The sequence below is a fragment of the Scyliorhinus canicula genome, chromosome 12 (genome assembly GCF_902713615.1).
Source record: "Scyliorhinus canicula chromosome 12, sScyCan1.1, whole genome shotgun sequence".
Taxonomy (NCBI): Eukaryota; Metazoa; Chordata; class Chondrichthyes; order Carcharhiniformes; family Scyliorhinidae; genus Scyliorhinus; species Scyliorhinus canicula.
This window is the reverse complement of record NC_052157.1, coordinates 132,165,570-132,189,716: the sequence shown is the minus strand read 5'-3', so window position 1 is coordinate 132,189,716 and position 24,147 is coordinate 132,165,570. Positions and strand designations below refer to the sequence as shown.

The window sequence follows — 24,147 nt, the reverse complement described above, 5'->3', positions numbered from 1 at the left end:
TCAAGTCTGCACCAGCCCTTGGAAAGAGCACCCCACTTAAGCCCACGCCTCCACCACATCCCTGTAACCCAGTAACCCCACTTAACCTTTTTGGACACCAAGGGCAATTTATCCTGGCCAATCCACCTAACCCGCAGATCTATGGACTGTGGAAAAACCGAAGCACCCGGAGGAAACCCACGCACACACGAGGAGAACGTGCAGACTCTGCACAGTGACCCAAGCCGGCAATTGAACCTGGGACCCTGGAGCTGTCTAGCAACCATGCTAACCATTGTGCTACCGTGCTGCCCACCACTGTGCTATGCCTTTCTTTATAACACAGTCTGTTGATAATGATGTAACAATATAGTTTTATTTGTTTTAGTGTTTGCTGCTTCAGTGTTTTAACAGATCAAGTGACAAATCTACAAACTCCCCATGATCGCTTTTAACTTCACCCATTTCTGTTTCAGCAACATTCAAAGAGTACACGGGCGATATTTTCACTTTTAATATCCATTCACTCGCACAAGAGTTAAAACCAGACCCTGTGTGATACCAGTCTTTATTCTGTTGCTTGCCTGTATGTTTATCATCTAGCAGTGTTAAACCCATTTGCAGATTTTATCATGTACACTTTGTGGGCAGATTATCTAACTTATTTTTAGTTTTGTGCTTGACTAAGTTGAAGATGCTCCAACAGTTCAAACAGCTGCTGCAGGTTGCAGTATTAAGAGGACATAGGCCTATAAAACAAACTAAAATATTCTCTGTAGTGGCAGGAAAAACATCTGCTCTGGCTACTGCTCCCGATTAACTGCACCTGGTAGAAAATGGACCTGTAGATTCAGGGCAAGAACAAGACCAGAACACCGGCATGACTCCCTTTATGATCAAAGAACTTGGAATCCCAGTCGTCTTGAGGAATAAGGGATAAATGTTGGAACAGGAGTAAGCCTTTCAGCCCTTTAAGTCTGTTCGTTGAGATCATGGCTGATTTACAACCTAACTTCATAACCCCTCCTTTCTCTCCTATCCCTTAACACCTTTGCATAACAAAAGTCTCAGATTTAAAATTGATTTAGCACAAACTGTTGTTTGCAGAAGAGAGATTCAAACTGCAACCACCCTTTGTGTAGAAGTGTTTCCTAATTTCACTTGTTAAGTAGGCTCCAATCTTTTGACTGGCCCGTTGTCTGAGGCTTCCCAGATAATTAATGAGGCAGAAAGATCAATTTTAATAGATGCAAAACTCTGTTTATACTAAGCCAGTTTAATTATTCTTCAACAATAATAGGTCCTTGTTTAACGTTGTCCTGTTAAATGTTCTTTTGCTTTAACGTCAGTAAGTTAATGAGGCCTGCAATCTCGCTGAGTGTCGCAAAGTTTGTTTTATCATTGTTTCCTGATTGCCACCATTTTGGAGTAACCTCCCCCAGTTCCCTGACCTCGTGTTTGAGACCCCCTGCTCCCTGACCTACAAGTTGTGGCTTTCTCCTCTCCCCGACCTCCGATTTTGTGGTCTTCCCCTCCCCAGCCCTCTACCTCGGAGTTGCAGGGCCTCCTCCCTGACCACCCACTGTCCAAACTCCTCACACCCTGACTCATTTTCTTTCTGCTTCTTTCCCCTGGAACTATTACCGTTTGAAAATCCAATCCAAAGCTGGAGCTCCAATGTTGTGCAAGTGTGAGGCCTGTTGGTGGAGAAGTGCTGAGCTGGGGCTGCTACAATCCGTTTTTTAAAAATGCTCCTGCCTTGCTGTTCTGCACCTGAACCCTCACTGATGGGGGCATTTAAAAAATACATCGATTGTAGCAACCCCAGCTTGGCATTTCTGCATCATTGGTCCTTACCCTTACACAACATCATAGCTCCAGATCAGGCCTGGTTCCTCAAACAGGAACATCGTTCCAGGGGAGGAAAGCAGCGAGAGAGTGAGCCAGGGAGTGGGAGGTGCAGCCAGAGGTGAGTCGGGGACGGAGGAGGCCACAACTCCGGTCAGGGAGGGTGGAGGCCTCAACTCCCTGTTGAAAAGAGTGACATGATGCTAAAGCTTTTAGTCTTGCATTCATTAGGACAAATTCTAGAATGCCAGATTTAAAATGATCACATCAATCTGTACCATAGGAGAAAAGGGTGCTGATTGGTTGGCAAGTCAACTCTTTTTGGCAGAGGCATTGCCATGGAGAAAGCAACAAGGAGCTAACGGCTCCCCAAGCTCCTGGGTAATTCAACAAAGGTCATTGTGTCTGAATGTATGTTGCTTCCAGCAAACGTAAGTTAACCACGTTATGAACTCAGCTATTATCTTAAATTGATTTTTCTTGTAGCTATTAGCACAGTCGAAATTGTTCAGCAAATGCTGCCCAATTATGGAATCATTTCTAGCAGTAGACATTTTATTTTGCACAGATCGGTTGAGTGTGGCCTGTACTCTGCATATTCTGAACAACCAAAGGCACATACTGTTTGATTCGATCAGCTCCCCTTATGCAACTGGCACTGAAATTCTCACACAGTGTTGCTCAAATGTGTGGTTTGCAAAACATCTGTTTGAACGGAAGGCAGCATCCTGTTGTTGGAAAATACCACTCACGTAGTCACTGCATAGTAGCTGTGTGAAACAGGTTGCTTAACCTATTCTTCAAATATTTGAGAGACTTTGCCTTTCTTTTGTAATTTGAGGTAGACTAGGCACTTTACTGATTTGAAAGTCTTTGACCCTTTTGCGAGTTTGCACAATATACAGCAAACAATGATCAGGATAACCATTGTCCTGTCGGATAGTTTGAGAGGTGGATACAGACAGAACATTTCCTTTGAGGGGAAGGGTGGAACTAAAAGCCATCAAGATAAGATAATCACCGAGAATTCTAATAGGGAATTCAGAAGATGTTTCTTCACCCAAAGAGCGATGAGAATGTGGAACTCGCTACCGTAGGGTATTGAAGCAAATAGTGTAGATGCATTTAAGGGGGAGGTAGACAGGTGTATGAGTGAGAAGGGATTAGAGGATCCTGATAGATTTAGATGAAGAAAAATGGATGAGGCTTGAGTGGAGCATAACGCAGACATGGACTAATTGGGTCGATTTGCGTGTCCCGTAATTTAATGGAAAACTCTGCCATGACCCATGCTCCTTGTCTACTACTAGCTGTATTGGAAGTCTTGCTGCCCAGTATCCAAAATACCAATGTTTCTAAACTAGATCAAGTGTAGCAAATGATTTGGATTTCTGAAATATCCTTTCACTCTCTTACCACCCCCCAACCTTTTGAGTTTTCCCACTTCCTGAAGGTTGTAGTTCACTGGAGGGTGTGTACCATTTATCATATGCAGCCCTTTAGCCTTTGGGATGAATTTTACATCAAACATACTCAACTGCAAATCTACTTCTGACCCTGCCTGACATCCACTCCTGCGCACTTTTGGTGGTGTTTACTGGAGTTTATCATAAGCTGGAACTTTGCCTACTTTTCCCTGTCCTCCAAAACAGACATGTGGAGGCTAGTGGCTACATTCCTCTGCTGCCACACCTGAGATCAGCTGACCCAGTACAAACATTGGATCTCCTTTTTTGCATGGCCCAGTTACTCACTGAATAAACTCTCAGCATTTTCTTTTGTGATCATATTGCTGAATTCATTAATCTATGAGGGGTCAATGAATGTCGGCTTCCTTCCTTCCAATAATCAATGACTTATACAGGCAAAATATGTGTGGGTGTTTCTCTTTTTCTTCTTTCGGGTTTTACTTAAATGGGGCTAAGCTACTTTCAATAATGAACTTTACTTACTAGCATTTTCATTAACAAACATCATGTGAGATGTAGTTCTTGTGGGCACAATTTTCACTAGCATTGTAATATTTTGATTAAAATAATGGCTGGATGCTCTCTGGGAACAAATCTTCAAAACATTGTATCCAGTTGGCAGTTAAAACATTTTCTCAGTTGCGCCTGCAGGCTTTCTAGTTGTTTTGATGGATTGCAAATAATACTGCCAGAAAAGCTCACAAAAGGTTTTGGTGGAATTTTTTAAAAAGTGCTGCATTATCCTGCATTTTTAAGGATGATTTATACAACACTTTGGAACTAATTGCTCTAATTTCAATTGCATCTCTAAATTGGTTGGATGTCTTTAATGCAGGGGTGGGCAGACTTTTCCGTGCAAGGGCCACATTCAGAAATTCACAATTTTAAAGGGCCGCATAGTATATTAATTAATAGTCCCGGTTGTAACCAATTAGCGTGCGGCATATACCTCAGTGCTTCCCCCGGCGGCATCCTGCCTTTAGCCCTCTTTTTCTCTACTTTTCAAAAATGACGCTTCACCCGGTTATGATTCTGGGCGCCTCATATAGAACATAGAACAGTACAGCACAGAACAGGCCCTTCGGCCCTCGATGTTGTGCCGAGCAATGATCACCCTACTCAAGTCAACGTATCCACCCTATACCAGTAACCCAACAGCCCCCCCCCCCCCCCCATTAACCTTATAAAAATAAAAATAAATGTTAAAAATTAAAAAAAATCAAAAATTTTTATGACTTGATCTTGGTGGGCCGCATAAAGACCTTTGGCGGGCCGCATGCAGCCCGTGGGCCGTAGTTTGCCCACCCCTGCTTTAATGCATTAATACTGCTTTTTCATGATCTTCCATTGTTGATATTAATGGCTTCTATTCGACAAAAATGAACTAATGAAACATCTGAAGGCTACAGCTAAAGTTCTGTGGGAAGTTCTAGTCACCACATTATAAGAAGATGTGATTGAGATAGATGGTGTGCAGAGGAGATTCACCAGGATGTTGCCTGTGCTGGAGCGTTTTGGCTGTGAAGAGCGGCTGGTTAGACTGATCTCCTTAGGTTGTTCTCCTTGGAGCAGAGAAGGCTGATGGGCAAAGAGTTCCAAAGAAGAGCAAAAGCCATGATACTCCGAGCTGCTGTTCTGCGCAATCAAATCCATGTTAAGTCCCCTCCACGAGAAGGAAGCCAAGGTGAACTTAATTCTGCAAACAGTCAAACTCGAATGAGCACCAATGTGTAAAGAAATAAAGACCCTGTTAAAGAAGAACCAGCGCTGTGTGCTTTGCCTTCCACAGTTCTGTCAACAAAGAACTGCTTTTTGATTGAAGGGTACAAAATTATGAAGGACATAGGATAGATAGGGAGAAATGTTATAGTAATGGACAGGAGATTGAGGGCATTTGAGGAAAATCATTTTGACCTGAGGGTGGTGGGAATCTGAAATTCACTGCCTGAAAGGGTGGTAGAGGTGGAAAGCCTCACAACATTTAAGAAGCATTTAGGTGAGTACTTGAAACTTGATAGCATGTAAGGTTACGAACCAAGTCCTGGAAAATGGGATGAGAATAAATAGGTGCTTGAAGCCCGGCACAGACACGATGGATCGCATGGCCTCTTTCTGTGCTGTAAAACTCTATAAGAGAATATAAGATTTTGCTATTTCTAAGCATATCTATTTGATTTAATTTTGATTTGAGTTGATTTATTGTCACATGTACCGAAGTACAGTGAAAAGTATTTATCTGCGGCCAAGGGAACATACACAGTACGTACATAGTAGACAAATAGAATAATCAACAGAGAACATTGACAAATGATACATCAACAAACAGTGATTGGTTCCAGTGTGGAACAAGGGCCCAAACAAAGCAAATACATGAGCAAGAGCAGCATAGGGCGTCGTGAATAGTGTTCTTACAGGGAACAGATCAGTCCGAGGGGAAGTCGTTGAGACTTGTAGCTGTGGGGAAGAAGCTGTTCCTATGTCTGGATGTGTGAAGAGTCTGGAAGAAGGCAATGCCTTGGTGGGAGGGGTTTCTGATAATGCTGTCTGCCTTCCTGAGGCAGCGGGAGGTGTATACAGAATCAATGTAGGGGTCGAAAGCTTGTTTGATACATTGGACTGAGTTCACCACACTGCAGCTTCTTGGGATCTTGAAGAGTCGATGCAGACATGCCAAATTTCTAGAATAGTGCATCTCAAATTACTATGTCTGCAACATGTTGGCTGAGTTCAGAAGATGTAAGCAAAATCAATGGTAGGTAGAGCAGAGGTGCCTTTTCATTTTCTTGGCATGCTTCTTACATCTTATTCCACTTCAATAATTAAATGTTTTTTGGGCTCCATTTAAAATAACCATCATTATTAACACGTGCCACTTACAAAGAACCCTGTAACTTGTAACACGCCTCAAAAAATTAGATAGTACATTTTAATTGACAAATGCATTCAAACTGAAAACATCTGTAAAAGAAACAATTTGAACTAAAATGAATGCTGCAAATTTGGAACCAAACAAAATATACGAAATTGGAGCAGGAATAGGCCATTTGGCCCCTTGAGCCTGTTCCACCATTCAATAAATCAGTTTTGGTTTTCAACCACTGTCCAGCTAGGTGAGAATTGGCCTCATTTTCATTCTTTATTATCCAACTACAGATACAGCATCTCTCTATGACTTCTCTTTTCTCCCACTGCATCCTGATCTCTGGAATCGGCAACGATCTATACTTGCCCTCCTGCTTTTCCACATTAATATATTAAATCTGAAGACATGGCATCAGCCTCCATATGCACCCGGCAATACCCAGTTCCATCTCTGCATCCACCAGTCTCGACTCCTTCACAGTGTCTATTGTGAGACAACTTGTCCAAAGCCAGCATTTGATGAGGTGCAGCTTCCTGCAGCGAAGCACTGAGAGGTCTGAAGATGTTGACTTTGGACTCGGTCACAAACCCTGTACCTTCGGCACGGAATTGATTTCTGACCTTTGCTACTTCCGTGGATTAATCATTATGTTCATTCTTGTGCAATTTCCTCTCCTCCCCTTCATTAGTGACTATGCGATAAGAAGTTAAGAATTAGGAGAAGGAACAAATCAAATGACCCTTTAACCTGCTCGACCATTCAATAAGATTTTGAGCTCCTATATCCATTCCACTTTCCTGTCGTATTCCCATAATCTTCAAGTCCCTTTGTGCTCAAAAATCTGTCGATCTCAGTCTTGGATATGCTCAGTGACTGAGCACCCACCGCCCTAGGATAGCAAATTCCAAAGGTTCACAACCTCGGAGTTAAGGAATTTCAACCTGCCTTAGTCCTGACTCACCACTTGCCAACAATTATGACCCTTATTTCTGGGCTGACCAGCCATTGACCCTCTAGAACCTGTAAACTGCATTTCCTTCACTAAACCTTACCACCTACCTCTCTTTTCCCTTTTCTTCCATGTACTGAATGATCTGTTGAGCTGCTTGCAGAAAAATACTTTTCACTGTACCTCGGTACACGTGACAATAAACAAATCCAATCCAATCCTCTTGAAGATCCCTTTAAAATTCAGTTTTTTGATCAAGCTGCTGTTTCTTCCTTCTAATCTATTCTTTAGCTCAACATCAGTTTTTAATTATGCTGTGAAGCACCTTGGGATTTTATTTTAGTATTAAGGTGCTCTATAAAATGCAAACTGTTAAAGGCACTATATTAACTTAAAATTTTGGGTTGGATTCTCCAGTCGCCGAAATCACATTCTCTGAATGGCCGGAGTATCCAGGTTCCCGACCAATTCGGGGGCAGCGCCGCTTTCGCAATACTCCTTCCCCTGCGTGCCATGTCGACGGCCTCAGGACATTGCCTGAGGCCCCCACACCGTGCTCCGCCCCTGACTGGCCGAGTTCTTGTTGGGAACTCAGCGCAGCGGCTATGGACTCAGTCGAGCGCCGCCACTGTTGGGGGAGGGCCGAACCCGGGGGGGGGGTACATTATTCGGGGCTGGGGGCACTGTGGGGGGTGGTCCGGGGCGCGCAAGTTGGCCGAAGAGGGGGACTATTTCGCGGGCCGGGTGCCCAGGGGGATGGGGTGGTATTCCATTTTATCTTTGGTGCATTGGGTGGCCTTTAAAAATAGTGCCCCAATTTTCAAAAAAAGGTTGTTGAGCCCATGCCGCTAACATGACGTCATGGGACCCGTCCCTTCAACTTTTATGCGCTGGGCTCTGCACAATAAGGTGGAGAAAACCGCAGTGGTACTGACGGCTTCAATGCTGTTTTTTCCGCCCGCAGTTGCACTCGCAATAGAAAGGTGAAATTCCTCCCCCTTGACATCTATGCTGATGTGCAAATGGCAAGTTGTCTTCGGATGCTTTTAACCTCTGAGAGACATGCTCCCAACTTGCAAGCAAGCCATGTGTTGCAATTCAATGAGGAATTCCCAATGTTAGTGATTTGTTAGTGCTATCCTGAAGTCAGACTGAAGTATGGATGATACAAGTGTTGCAATGATGGAACTATAAGGGCAGCATATGTGTAACAGTTTGCAACTGCTTAATATAGAGGGTGATAAGTATTTGGAACGAACTGCCCAGGAATCAGAAGCATGGACATTTTTAAAGGTAAATTGGATAGATTTTTGAAGGAGTGGACAATTAAAAGGCATTACTCTGGGACCAGCAGGATAGATTGTCAAGACTTTTCCAGTCCTATATATTCCATGCTCCTTTGTGGCCTTTGCGTGAACGGAAAAGTAATTTTGAGCCTTTAAAAAGATTCCTAGTTTTTCATCCTCATATTTGACCACATTCCTTTGAGGATACATTTTCTAAAAGAGTGATTCAAAGACTTTAAAAGCATGTATGATTGTACAAGTTCCATTACACTCCCTGCTTGACAAAATTGACCCTAATATGTAATACACATTGCTAGAACATAGATAGCTTTAAAATGTGTGTGTAGATTCGCAAATAATGGGAGGAATTTTAGAAGTGGAACAAAGGTAAGTGAAGTGCCAATTCAGATTCTAGAAATTCAGGAAAGGAGAATACACTGGAGCATTGCAGTAAGTTGAGCGCAAACATAAAGTTGATTGGATGTACGAAATGCCCAGCTGAGAGAGGCAGGATGTGGGAAGTTAGTATTAGGAACACCAAAATAATTTACTGAACTTAGGCTGAGCAAGAGCTGACACCTTGACATTTCCTTCCAACATTACAAATTATGCCCTTCTCTGAAAAGTGGATATAATAGAAATAAGTTGTTATTTATAATGTACAAATATAAAACTGCTATTAATTTTGAGGGGTTGTTTGTTAAATAATTGGCTATTCATGGTATGTAATTACAGTGTATTTTCTGCTGTGAATGTGGAGTTGTATTAAATCTAACAACCTCTTTTTAAGACTGCAAGGTTTAATTGCTGTAAATAAACTCAAGCCTGGGTGATAATCAAAGTCCAGTTCATTTCTGGTGAGAGAGATTTTCAGATTGCCAAGTGTTTTCAAATTCTTGGTGTGAAAACATTCGACCGGAAGAAGTACAGTGAGGAAATTTGTAATTTCTTTACGATGTCTGTGGAATCTTGAATTGTTTTTTAAAAATCTTTGAAAAAGACTTTTAAGCGTTTCTATCAATTAAAAAGCGGTAGCTGACCCACGGAAGTATAGTGGAGGACGGTTCGCGGCTGGGAGGTTTCCTAGCCTGGGGGGGAAGGGGGGGGGGGGGGGGAAGGGAATACCGGGTTGCTGCTGGTAGGGTCAGGAAGGAGCTGGTGGGGGCTGGGGGGACAGAGGTGAGGTGTTGTCGCTGTGGGGACTGGGTCGGGCAGGGGGTGCTGGCCTGGGGCGGGCAGTCGACGGGCTATGGCTAGTCGACGGGGGAGGGGGGCAGGACGCCCTCTGATCCGGTTGGTCACCTGGAATGCGAGTGGATTGAATGGGCCGGTGAAGCGGTCAAGGGTACTTGCTCATCTGAAGGGGCTAAAGGCAGATGTGGCAATGCTTCAGGAGACCCACCTGAAGGTGGCGGACCAGGTCCACCTGAGGAAGGGATGGGTGGGGCAGGTTTTCCACTCTGGGTTGGACGTGAAGAACCGGGGAGTGGCGATTCTGGTGGGGAAAAATGTGTTGTTTGAGGCATCGGAGGTGGTGGCGGGTAAGGGGGGTAGGTATGTTATGGTTAGGGGCAGGCGACAAGGAGAGAAGGTGGTACTTGCTAGTGTGTATGCCCCAAATTGGGACGATGCGGGCTTTATGAGGCGTATGTTGGGACGGGTTCCGGATCTGGAAGCGGGAGGTCTGATCATGGGGGGGGGGGACTTCAATACGGTGTTGGATCCTTCACTGGATCGGTCCAGCTCTAGGACGGGTAGGAGGCCGGCGGCGGCCAAGGTACTGAGAGGGTTTATGGACCAGATGGGTGGGGTGGATCCATGGAGGTTTGTGAGGCCGAGGGCACGCGAGTACTCTTTCTTCTCCCACGTACATAGGGTCTACTCTCGGATAGACTTTTTCGTGGTGAGTAGGGGACTGATTCCGAGAGTGGAGGAGGCCGAGTATTCAGCCATTGCAATCTCCGACCACGCTCCGCATTGGATAGAGTTGGAGATGGGGGAGGTGCGGGACCAGCGCCCGTTGTGGCGGTTGGATGTGGGGTTGTTGGCGGAGGAGGAGGTGTGTAGGAGGGTCCGGGCAAGTATTGAGGGGTACCTCGAGGTGAATGATATGGGGGAGGTTCAGGTGGGGATGGTCTGGGAAGCCCTGAAGGCAGTGATTCGTGGGGAGCTGATATCCATCCGGGCACACAGGGAGAGGAGTGAGAGGGATAGACTGGTGGGAAAGATGCTGGAGGTAGACAGGAGGTATGCAGAGGCACCAGAGGAGGGACTGTTGGGGGAGAGGCGCAGCCTGCAGGCTAAATTTGATTTGCTGACCACTAGAAAGGCGGAGGCACAGTGGAGGAAGGCACAAGGGGCAGTGTATGAACATGGTGAAAAGGCGAGTAGGATGCTGGCTCATCAGCTCCGCAAGCGGGATGTGGCTAAGGAAATTGCTGGAGTGAGAGACAAGAGTGGGAATGTGGTGCGGAAGGGGGTAGAGGTGAATGAGGTCTTCAGGGACTTTTACGGGGAACTGTACCGGTCGGAGCCAACGGGGGAGAGGAGGGAAATGGAGAGGTTCCTCGACGGGCTTCCTTTCCCGAAGGTGCAGGAGGAGAAGGTGGAGGGGTTGGGTGCGCCGATTGAGCTGGAGGAGCTAGTTAAGGGGATCGGGCAGATGCAGTCAGGGAAGGCACCGGGGCCGGATGGGTTCCCGGTGGAATTTTATAAAAAGTTTGTGGACCTAGTGGGCCCCTTGCTGGTGCGGACACTCAATGAAGCGTGGGAAGCGGGCGCTGATCTCGTTAATTTTAAAGAGGGCCAAGGACCCCCAGCAGTGTGGTTCATACAGGCCCATATCTCTCCTCAACGTGGATGCTAAGGTGCTGGCAAAAGTCCTGGCCACCAGGATAGAGGACTGTGTGCTAGGGGTTGTGCACGAGGACCAGACAGGTTTTGTGAAGGGAAGGCAGCTGAACACGAATGTGCGGAGATTGTTGAATGTCATCATGATGCCGGCGATTGAGGGGGAGGCAGAGATAGTGGTGGCGCTGGATGTGGAGAAAGCCTTCAATAGAGTGGAGTGGGGGTACCTATGGGAGGTGTTGGGGAGGTTTGGATTTGGTGAAGGGTTCATTAGATGGGTGAGGCTGCTCTATGAGGCCCCGATGGCGTGCGTGGCCACGAATGGGAGGAGGTCGGAGTACTTCCGGCTTTACCGAGGGACCAGGCAGGGTTGCCGCCTGTCCCCCTTGTTGTTTGCACTGGCAATCGAGCCGCTGGCGATGGCGTTGAGGGATTCAGAGAGGTGGAGAGGCTTGGTGCGATGTGGGGAGGAACATAGGGTGTCGTTGTATGCCGATGACCTGTTACTGTATGTGGCGGACCCGGTGGGAGGGATGCCGGGGGTGATGGAGCTGCTAGCTGAGTTTGGGACCTTTTCAGGTTATAAATTAAATTTAGGCAAGAGTGAGGTGTTTGTGGTGCACCCTGGAGACCAGGAGGAAGGAATTGGTAGGCTCCCGCTTAGGCGGGCAGGGGAGAGCTTTAGGTACCTGGGGGTGCAGGTGGCCAGGGGCTGGGGGACTCTTCACAAACATAATTTCACCAGACTTGTAGATCAGATGGAGGAGGAGTTCAAGAGGTGGGACATGTTGCCATTGTCGTTGGCGGGGAGGGTACAGTCCGTCAAAATGACAGTGCTTCCGAGGTTCTTGTTCCTTTTTCAGTGCCGGCCCATCTTTATCCCCAGGGCCTCCTTTAGGAGAGTGACTAGCAGTATTTTGAGCTTTGTGTGGGCACATGGGACTCCGAGAGTGAAGAGGGTGTTCCTGGAGCGAGGGAGGGATAGAGGCGGGCTGGCGCTGCCCAACCTTCTGGGATACTATTGGGCGGCCAATGTTCAATGGTGCGTAAATGGGTGATGGAGGGGGGAGGGGCGGCGTGGAAAAGAATGGAGATGGCGTCATGTAGAGGTACGAGCCTGGGTGCCATGGTAACAGCGCTGTTGCCGCTCCCCCCTAAGAGGTTTACCACGAGCCCGGTGGTGGCGGCGACCCTAAGAATCTGGGGACAGTGGAGACGGCATCGGGGGGGAAACAGGGGTCTCGATGGAGGCTCCACTGGGTGGCAATCATCGGTTCATCCCGGGGAACAAAGATGGGGGATTTAGGGGGTGGCAAAGGGCAGGCATCAGTAAATTGAGGGACCTGTTTATTGGCGGGAAGTTTGCGGGCCTGGGGGAACTGGAAGATAAATTTGGGCTTCCCCAAGGGAACATGTTCAGATACTTGCAGGTAAAGGCGTTTGCTAGGCGACAGGTAGAGGGATTCCCTCTGCTGCCCTCGCGGGGGACAATGGACAGAGTGCTTTCGGGGGTGTGGGTCGGAGAGGGGAAGGTGTCTGGCATCTATAAGGTAATGCAGGAGGTGGAGGAGTCGTCAGTGGAGGAGCTGAAGGCTAAATGGGAGGAGGAACTCGGGGAGCAGATAGAGGACGGGACTTGGGCGGATGTCCTGGAGAGAGTCAACTCTTCCTCCTCATGTGCGAGGCTTAGTCTCATCCAATTTAAGGTGCTGCACCGGGCCCACATGTCCGGGACTAGGATGAGTAGGTTCTTTGGGGGTGAGGACAGGTGCACCAGGTGTTCGGGGAGTCCAGCAAACCACGCCCATATGTTCTGGGCATGCCCAGCATTGGAAAAATTCTGGAAGGGGGTGGCAGGGACGGTGTCGAGGGTGGTTGGATCCAGGGTCAAACCAGGTTGGGGACTCGCGATGTTTGGAGTTGCGGCGGAGCCGGGAGTGCAGGAGGCGAAAGAGGCCGGTGTCCTGGCCTTTGCGTCCCTAGTAGCCCGACGAAGGATCCTGCTACATTGGAAGGATGCGAGGCCCCCAAGTGTGGAGACCTGGATCAGTGACATGGCGGCATTTATAAAATTGGAAAGGGTCAAATTTGCCCTGAGAGGATCAATACAAGGGTTCTATAAACGATGGCAGCCTTTTCTGGACTTCCTGGCTCAAAGATAGGTATCTTGGTCAATAACAGCAGCAACCCGGGGGGGGGGGGGGGGGGTTCCTTATTGTAGTTGGTGTTCCTTATTGTAGTTTCTATTCTGTAACTTTATATTGTGTTAATTTGTGTTGTTAAAATGCTGTGTTGTTCATGGAGGTGGAGCGAATGTTTATGATTGCTAATATTATTGTTATTTTTGGTATTTACTATGGTGCGTTATTGTTGTATATATTCAAAATTTTTCAATAAAAATTATTTTTTTTAAAAAAATAATTAAAAAGCGATCAGTCTTGGGCAATAAGAAATACAGATCCAAGTGTACTGGCGACCCTTGACATGGAAGCAACACCAATAGGAAATAAGTTTAAGAAATGGATGCTGTGTAGCCAGACAAAAAGGAGAGCTGCAGTTGCTAGGATACTGGACAGAAACCCTAATATTTAATTTTAATTTTGCAAGACTGTGAGGAAAAAGAATACCTCACCCCAGGAGTGATCCCACATATAAATAGGGATATGGTATATTAAAACAAATGTTATGACTAACACACAATTAAAATATCTTTAACATCACACAAGAAAATAGCTTACAGTTCCCCATTAAACAATGCTGAACAATAACATGAAACACTAACTCCAAACTGCTATCTTTATCTCCACTCAAACAAACACATCTCAGGTCACAATCCACTTTTAAATACAGTTGGCAGTCTCAGGAATACTTCTGTAAACAGATGTTTTGGATAAATCACTTTGAGAAATAGGGACCCTTCAGGGACCAGCTGCAGCTGCCTGTACTGTTTAAACTGCCAGACTTTGAAACTGCTCATATCCTGTTCACAGGCAAATCTTTAACTCACTGTCTTGAGATCAGCTGATTCTGGTCTGCCCCCAGTCAAATCTTTAACTGGACTGTTTTGAAATAAACTACTCGCCTGTCCACAGACAGATCTATCCTCACTGGATTGAGAGCAGCTGCTTGTCTGGACCCATCCCAATCTAATACTAAACCTTTTAAACTGCAGAAACTGCTTGAGCCCCTTGCTCCTCCCATTAACTACATCAGCTTACTAAGCTGAACACAATGTCTCTAATTAACTGGATAGGTGGTCCATAATTCTGCTGTCTGTGTTGTTTAAGTGAGGTTTTTTTTAATAAACATTTTATTGAGGTATTTTTGGTATTGTAACAACAACAAAATGAACAATGTACATGAAACTATAAACATAGTGCAAAAGCCGTCTCCCTTCCTTACAGGTCCCACCTTTATTAACCCCCTACTCTAAGCTAAACTAACCCCCCCTTCTGCTGACGATTAATTTTCTGCAACGAAGTCGACGAACGGTTGCCACCTCCAGGCCCTCTCAAGGCGAACTTGATTTTCTCCAAACAGAAAAAGCTAGCCACGTCCGATAGTCAGGTCTCCAACTTCGGGGGGTTTGAGTCCCTCCAAGCTAATAGTATCCGTCTCCGGGCTATCAGGGAAGCAAAGGCCAGAACGTCTGCCTCTTTCTCCTCCTGGATTCCCGGGTCTTCCGACACCCCGAAAATAGCCACCTTTGAGTGCCATCCTTGTTTTTAACACCGTGGACATGACATCTGCAAACCCCTGCCAAAATTCCTGAAGCTTCGGACATGTCCAGAACATGTGGACATGGTTCGCTGGTCCTCACGCACATTTTGCACACCTGGCTTCCACCCCAAAGAATCTGCTCATCCGGGCCACTGTCACATGAGCCCGATGAACGACCTTGAATTGTATCAGGCTGAGCCTGGTATATGTTGCAGACACGTTGACTCTACTCAACGCGTTCGCCAACAGACCATCCCCTATCTCTCCTCACAGCTCCTCTTCCCATTTGCTTCAGCTCCTCGGTCTGCGTCTCCTCCGACCCCATAAGTTCCTTGTAAATGTCAGGGACGCTCCCTTCTCCTACCCACCCTCTGGAAACTACCTGTCCTGAATCCCCCTTAGCGGTAGGAGTGGGAAGGTTGACACCTGTTTACGTAGGAAGTCCCGCACCTGCAGATCCTTGAATTTGTTTCCCCTCGCCAACATAAACTTCTCTTCCAGTGCCCTCATACTCGGAAAGCTCCCCTCTATAAACATGTCCCCCATCCTCTCAAACCCTGCTCGCCGCCATATTCGGAACCCCCCATCCATACTTCCTGGGGCAAACCGGTGATTATTACAGATTGGGTACCACACCGATGCTCTCTCTGCTCCCTCATGTTTCCTCCATTGCCTCCAGACTCTCAGGGCCGCCACCACCATAGGCAGGAACGGCAGAGGCGCAGTGACCAACGCCCCCAGACTGGTGCCCTTGTATGAAGCCGCCTCCATATGCTCCCATGCCAACGCCTTCCCCACCACCCACTTCCTAATCATGGCTATATTTGCCGCCCAGTAATAGTTCCTAAAATTTGGCAGCGCCAGCCCGCCCTCTCCCCGACTCCGCTCAAGCATTACCTACCTTACCCGCAGGGTCTTGCCCGCCCAAACAAAGCCAGAGATCACTTTGTTCACCCATTTAAAAAAGGACCACGGAATAAAGATGAGACACTGAAATACAAACAGGAATCTCGGGAGGACCGTCATCTTCACCGTCTGCACCCTCCCAGCCAGTGACACCGGAAGCGCGTCCCATCTCCAAAAATTGTCCCTTCATTTGGTCTACCAGTCGGGCCAAATTTAATTTATGCAGCCGATCCCTTTCCCGTGCCACTTGAATGCCAAGGTACCTAAAGTTTCCCGCTACTAATCTAAACGGCAGCTCCACTAATGGCCTCTCCTGCCCCTTGCCTGGACCGCAAGCATCTCACTTTTCCCCATATTTAGCTTATACCCCAAAAACCGGCCAAATTCTCCAAGAATCCTCATGATTTCTTCTGTCCCCTCTATTGGGTCCGATACATACAGAAGCAGGTCGTCTGCGTGGAGCGAGACTCTGTGCTCCACCCTCCCCGGACCAGCCCCTTGAGGCTCTCCGAGCAATTGCCAGCGGCTCTATAGCTAGCGCGAATAATAGTGGGGAGAGGGGGCATCCCTGTCTCGTCCCCGGTGCAGTCTAAAATAGCCTGATGTTGCCTTATTCGTCCGTACGCTTGCCACAGGAGCCTGATACAGAAACCTGACCCAGTCAATAAAGCCCCGCCCAAATCCGAACCGTCCCAGTACCTCCCACAGATAATCCCATTCTACCCGATTAAAAGCCTTTTCTGCATCCATTGCGATCACTACCTCCACCTCCCTACCTTCCGGGGGCATCATGATCACGTTTAACAACCTTCTTACATTGGCCACCAACTGCCGACCCTTAACAAACCCCGTCTGGTCCTCCCCAATAACGTCCGGCACACAATTCTCAATCCTGGAGGACAAACTTTTGGCCAGCAATTTGGCATCCACATTCAACAAGGATATCGGCCTGTAGGACCCACACAGCTCCGGGTTCTTGTCCCGCTTCAGGATCGGCGAAATCATGGCCCGTGACATCGTCGGGGGAAGCACCTCTCTTTCCCTTGCTTCATTGAACATCCTCATCAACACCCGCCCCAAAATACCAGAGAACGTTTTCTATAACTCCACTGGGTACCCGTCCGGCCCCAGGGCTTTACCCGACTGTATGGCCTTCAGACCCTCCCCTATCTCTTCCAACCCGATCGGGGCCCCCAGCCCTTATACCAGCTCCCCGTCCACCTTTGGGAAATTCAGCCCCTCCAAGAAGTGCCTCATCCCCTCCAGCCCCGTAGGGGGGTTCAGACCTGTACAGCCTACTGTAGAAATCCCTAAACGCCTTATTCACCCCTGCTGAATATCCAACCAGGTTCCCATCTCCGTCATTTACTTTCCCTATCTCCCTGGCTGCCTCCCTCTTTCTAAGCTGCTCTGCAAGCATTCTGCTGGCCTTCTCTCCATACTCATAGATTGCCCCTCTCGCCTTTCTCAGCTGCTCCACCACCCTCCCTGTGGTTAACAAGCCGAACTCCGCCTGTAGTCTTCGCCGTTCCTTTAAAAACCCTGCCTCTGGGGTCTCCGCATACCTCCTATCGATCTGTAATATCTCCTTTACCAGTCGGTCAGTCTCTGTCCTGTCCACCTTCTCCCTATGGGCCTGTATCGAGATCAGCTCCCCTCTGACCACCGCCTTCAGTGCTTGCCAGACCACCGCTGCTGAAAGTTCCCCTGTGTCGACCTGCAGGTAGTTCTGAATACATTTCCTCAGCCGCTCGCACACCCCTTCGTCAGCCAAAAGTCCCACATCTGACCTCCATTGCGGGCGCTGGTTACTGTCTTTACCAACCTGCAGGTCAACCCAGTGCGGAGCATGGTCTGAGATTGTGATCGCCGAGTACCCCGTGTCCACCACCCCTGCCAGTATGGCCCTGCTCAAAATAAAGAAATCAATCCGGGAGTACACTTTATGCACGTGTGAGTAGAAGGAGAACTCCTTCACCCTCGGCTGCCCAAATCTCCATGGATCCACCCCTCCATCTGCTCCATGAACCCTTTTCGTTCCTTTGCCATTGCTGGCACCATGCCCATTTTTGAGCTTGACCGGTCCAAGCCAGGGTCAATAACTGTGTTGAAGTCCCCTCCCATGACCAACCTGTGCTAGTCCAGGTCCGGTATCTTCCCCAGCATCCTCTTTATAAACTCCACATCATCCCAATTTGGCGCATACACATTTACTAATACCACCTGCACGCCCTCCCGTTTCCCACTGACCATAATGTACCGCCCTCCCACATCCGAGACTATTCTACCCGCTTCAAACACCACCCGCTTATTGATCAGGCTCGCGACCCCTCTCGTCTTTGAGTCTAATCCCGAGTGAAAGACCTGACTGACCCAGCCTTTCCTCAATCTAATCTGGTCAGTTACTCTAAAGTGCTTCTTCTGCAACATTACCATGTCCGCCTTCAGTCCCCTAAGATGTGCGAACACGCGTGCCCTCTTGACCGGCCCATTTAACCCTCAAACATTCCAGGTGATCAGCCTAGTTGGGGGGCTCATTGCCGCCCCCCCCCCCCCCCCCCTCGCCGATCAGCCATCCCCTTTTTTGGGCCTGCCTCCAGCCCATGCTCCGCATCTTCACTGGCCCGCCCCCAGGCAGCCTCCGCCCCCAACTTCCTCTCTGTCCCTTCGCCCAAGTCCCTCCCTCATCAGTGGAACATTTACCCCCCCCCCCAGGAACAACACTCTGTAACCCAACCCCTTTAAAAAACCAAACATATGCACACCCCCCATTGCGCTTCCGTGAGCTAGCCTGCCGAGCTAGCTTGGTGGCCTTCATCCCTGGCGCCAGATAGTCTCCCACCTATTGTTCCCTCCCCACCCTCACACACCCCCCCCCCCCCCCCCCCCATACAGACATACTCCAACATCAAACAATCCCCACACAATTGGCCGACAGAAAAACGCCAAGATCTAGACAAGCACCCCTCCATCCCCCAACAGTGCAAATGAAAACCTTACTTCACTCAGCTCTACTGCTGGTCCCAAAGCAATGCCAAAAACAGCTGTTGAAGTGAGTTTTTAGTGTTATATAAGTCTGCACTTTTTGGCACGGGAGTATTGGGTGGGGACTGCTGCGGGGCACTCGGGTGGGGTGGAGTGAGATGAGAGTTAAAGAGTTGGGCCTAATCGGTTAGGTGGATGAGACTCCGAAAGAGAAGGCAATGGTGGCCACCCTTGGGGGGATGGGGGATTCTCAACCTTGCTGTCCAAGCTGAAGGTTGAGGCATGGTAGCAATGAAAGCTCTGAATGATGCAGCCTGAGTAAGAAGAGTGCCTATTAGCTCTGCCTCTCCCAAAAGCAGAAGACGGTGGCATAGTGGTGTTGCCAATGGACTAATAATCCAGAGACCTAGGGTATTGATCTGGGGACCTGGGTTCGAATACCACCATGGGAGGTGGTGGAATTTAAACTCAATAAAATATCTGGAATGAAATGCCTAATGATGTCCATGAAACCATTGTCGAATGTCGTAAAAACCCATCTGGTACACTAATCTCCTTCAGGAAGGAAAACTGCCCTCTGAAATGGCCTCAAGCAAGCCACTCAGTTGTATTCAACTACTACAAATTCACAAAAAAATAATGAAAGCAAATGGACCACCCAACATCACCCAGGCGCCGGAAACGACAATGACAAACGCAGACCTGTCAACCCTCCAAAGTCCTCCTTACTAACATCTGGGGCTTGTGCCAAAGTTGGGAGAGTTGTCTCATAGACTAGTCAAGCAACAGCCTGACATAGCCATACTCACAGAATCATACCTTCCACACAATGTCCCAGACAATGCTATCATCATTCCTGGGTATACCCTGTCTCACTGGCAAGACATACCCAGCAGAGATGGAACACAGTTCTACACAGTCGCGAGGGAGTTGCCCTGGGAGTTCTCAACACCTACTCTGGACCCCATGAAGTTTCATGGTTTCAGGTTAAACAAGGGTTTAAACTCCTGCTGATTACCATGTACCATCCACCGTCAGCTGATGAATCAGTACTCCTCCATGTTGAACAACACTTGGAGGAGGCACTAAGGATGGCAAGGGCGCAGAATATACTCTGGGTGGGGGACTTAAATAGCCATCACCAAGAGTGGCTCGATAGTACCACCATACTCCGTGCTGGCTAGGTCGTATAGGAGATAGCTGCTAGACTAGGACTGCAGCAGGTGGTGAGGGAACCAACATCATCCACACCAACCTGCCTGCTGCAGACTGATCTATCCATGATGGTATTAGTAGAAGTGACCACCCGCTCCTTGTGGAGACAAAGTCCCATATTCACATTGGGGATACCCCCCCATCGAGTTGTGTGGCACTACCACCATGCTAAATGGGATAAACTACAAACAGATCTAGCAGCTCAAGAGTGAGCATTCATCAGGCGCTGTGAGCCATTGGCAGCAGCGGAATTGTATCTAATAATCTGCAACTTCATGGCCCGACTTATCCCCACTCCACCATTACCACTAAGCCAGGGGATCAACCCTGATTCAATGAAGAGTGCAGGAGAACATGCCAGGAACAACACCAGGCATACTTAAAAATGAGGTGTCAACCTGGTGAAGCTACAATACATGATTACTTGTGTGCCAAACAGCATCAGCAGCAAGTAATAGACAGAGCTAAGCGATTCCATAACGAACGCATCCGATCAGTCCTGCCACGTCCAGCTGCGAATGGTGGTGGACAATTAAACAACTCAAAGTCAAGGAATGGTATAAATATTTAAGGTTCAGTGCTCAACACTTGGTTGCACGGGACCAAGAGGCACTGGGCTCACCTCTCGACTGGATCCCAACACCTGCCAGTCATGATACATTAGCCCTCAAGGCAGACATCATCTTCCAGTTGATCCTGTCCATTCGAGATAAGCGAGCATATAAGCCTCCTGTCAGAACCCCGAGTGTTAGAGAGCCGAAGGGAAGGGAGAGACCGAGGAGAGGCAAAAGGTGAGTCTTAAGTGGGCGAGGGCATAAACTGGGCCAGATGTATTCTGGAGATGGGAGGGCACCTGAACTGTGAGTAAGCGGTTGCTACTTGCTAAGGTCTATCAGGACTGGCTGCTTCCAGATCCGGAAATCCATTGGGTCAGGAGACTCTCGGGTGGAATTTCTATTTCTCTCACTCTCACTCCCTGTCTCTCTCTCTCGCTTTCTCTCATTCCTCGCAGGAATGTGATCAGTGTCTGTATGGAGCCAGTGGAACTGACCAGGAGGCCGCAGGCTAGGCTCAAAAGCTGGAGGCCGCACCAGCTGTGCAGGGAACACGAAGGCATCAAAGGAGACCACGGGCTTACAGGACCCCTGTGTTCTTCAGAGAGCTTTCGGACAACATGTGTCATTGTAGACTCCTCCTCGCAAGGGAGACTGTGCAGCACCAGTGTCACATCCTTGCAGACTTGGCGTCACCTGGCGGTGGTGGGCACCCACTCCCTGTGGCCGTGAAGCCCTAAATACCTTCACAACGGGGTCCTTCTAGGGCTCCATGGATGACCTATGTGGAATATTAGAGGCACTTGCCCATAAGTGCATTCGTATGGTCAGGGGCACCATATGCTACGGCTCTGGACTTCATACATTTTAACCTGGACCAGACCAGGCAGGACAAGAAGGCTACGGACATTGGGAACATAGCTGGTCTGCTACAGGTGCGGGGCGATGAACTGCACCCATGTCCGAAATCGCGGTGCCAAGGACAATGGGAATCACACTGATTTTTATGTCGAAAATGACACTTTAGGCGTTCTTTCAGAAAATATCCACCCATAGTCTCTCTGCCTTCAAACTTCTCTGCATTAAATTTCAACTGCCGCATGTCTGCCCATTCCACAAGCCGGTCTCTCCTTTTGACATTCTCCAGCATCCCTTCAGGGTTCACAACACTTCTAAGTTTTGTATCGTCTGCAAATTTTGTAAGTTATGTTGCAACATGTTTAGCAATAAAACCAGCACAGCAGTATATGGGTTTGGAACATAATTTTCTAGTTAGTGATGACTTTCCGATGGAAATTGCAGCAGCTGAACAATATGATGAATTTAAACTTTAGGTTGTCTGTAAGTGCTGTTGACTCTAATTAATATGATTCAGCTGTGGATCCTGTACTGTCAAGAACACAGACGGCACCAGATTCTTCTATTACACCCAATGATTTAATAAAAACTGGTGCTTTGGGTCGATATACCCAATGATCTTTTAGTGCTGAACCACGCAAGCAGTTGATAAAGCATTAAAATCAAAATTACATAACATTAATCATGCTTCTTGCTTTACTACAGTAATCAAATTTGGTGTCTTTTTATTCCTTTTTAAGAGTAGATCTTCTTCCCTCCCCTCCCCCACACCCAGATATTGAAGGACTCTTATAATACACACAACTAGAATAAGATTCTGAGCACGTGGAGTTATGGTTCCCTGTAGAATTTGAAACGGTTCCTTTGTGCCACTTGGAAAATTTAGAGGTACAGGTCGCCTGTTCTTTATAGAACTTACTTAAATTTAAAATTCCTCAGAAATCAATGAAATTAAATTCAGGTAGATTGCGTAAATGGCAGGCGATCTGCTCCAGTAGATTACTGCCCAAGTGGTGAAAATGAAAACCCACCCTCCTTTTCTTTTGTTAGGGTGGCTTGGTTCCAGAAATATATATTTTTTTAAATTTAGAGTACCCAATTATTTTTTCTCCAATTAAGGGGCAATTTAGCATAGCCAATCCACCTAACCTGCATATCTTTGGGTTGTGGGGATAAAACCCACACAGACATGGGGAGAATGTGCAAACTCCACACGGACAGTGACCCAGGGCCGGGATTTGAACCCAGATCCTCAGCGCCTCAGTCCCAGTGCTAACCTTGGTTCCAGAAATTGAGATTGGTGTTCACTTTTTATCCTTTCATAAGTAGTTCTGTATTAAAATGTAATGCCTCGAGTTTTATTTTAACAGTGCAGAGAATTGTCACAGTCCTTGTCTTTCTCTTTAAAACATTCTGAATGTGGGTTTACAAAATTGGAGTTTCAGATGTAAAACAAGTGAATTTATGCTGAGGAGCTAGTTGAAGGTTATAAAGTAAGACAATGTCTTCATGTGACTCTCTTGATGTATCCCAAGCTTATAATTCTTATACAGCACACAGAAAATGTTTGATTCTTGGCCACCATTGTTCTTCCATTTTCACCTGTGTTGGTTCAACGTTTTCAACTGGAATAAATATATTTTATCCATAATGTTTTTTTATATTAAAATTTGTGTAGAAATTTGATCTGTAGAGGGATACGGCATTTGGAAGTGCTGAGGGTTTTGGCCACGGGTAGTATCATAACCGGTACAGGCTTGGAGGGCCGAAGGGCCTGTTCCTGCGCTGTATTGATCTTTGACGTATGTTGGGGGAATGTAAAATAAGCCAACTTTAGTGACCACTGGCACCTATATTTTATTCAAAAGGTTTCACATGTGAATGTTGTCCTGTTTAATATTCGTTTGTGTTCCCGCTAATTGATAAAAAGACTGTGGAGAGATTTTAAAATAAACATACCTGTTCATTTATTTGACATTGTACTTAAATCTGACAAGTTAATGAACAGCATTAAGTTGAATATCTTGAGCATAATCCTATTAAGGTGCTAATTTATTGTTGTCTATCCTCCAGGGCAGAGAAACTTCAGTTGCTAAATCACAGGCCATTGACTGCAGTGGAGATCCAATTGGTAAGTTTAATTTATTTAGCTCCATTGAACGATATATATGGTAATTTAATCACAAACAGGTAATCAAAAAGACGTGTGAAGGTGAATCTTATTTTACATATAAAAATAATGAAGTTTAAAATACAATCTCAAAAATGGGAGCATAGAACATAGAGAAATACAGCACAGAACAGGCCCTTCGGCCCAAGATGTTGTGCTGAACTTTTGTCCTAGGTTAATCATAGAATTTTGGACACTAAGGGCAATTTATCATGGCCAATCCACCCAACCTGCACATCTTTGGACTGTGGGAGGAAACCGGAGCACCCGGAGGAAACCCACGCACACACGGGGAGGATGTGCAGACTCCACACAGACAGTGACCGAAGCCGGAATCGAACCTGGGACTCTGGAGCTGTGAAGCAATTGTGCTATCCACAATGCTACCGTGGAGCAACTAGCTAAACATCAAAATAACAGTAACAAAGTAGAATTAGAACTAATGACAGTTAAACACGAACAGACACAGGTAGCACCAATAACTAATGACATCAC

The 24,147-nt window shown here is 47.1% G+C and overlaps 1 protein-coding gene across 2 annotated transcripts in view; it reads left to right on the top strand.

Annotated features, from left to right (window-relative positions):
* The window catches only part of LOC119974862 (calcitonin gene-related peptide-receptor component protein), a 126,689-nt gene that overhangs the window by 92,062 nt on the left and 10,480 nt on the right, over window positions 1-24,147 (top strand). For both annotated transcript variants that reach the window (XM_038814177.1, XM_038814178.1), the window contains exon 5: window positions 23,556-23,613. In XM_038814177.1, coding sequence (XP_038670105.1) covers window positions 23,556-23,613 — 58 coding nt within the window. The remainder of the gene's footprint in view (window positions 1-23,555; window positions 23,614-24,147) is intronic.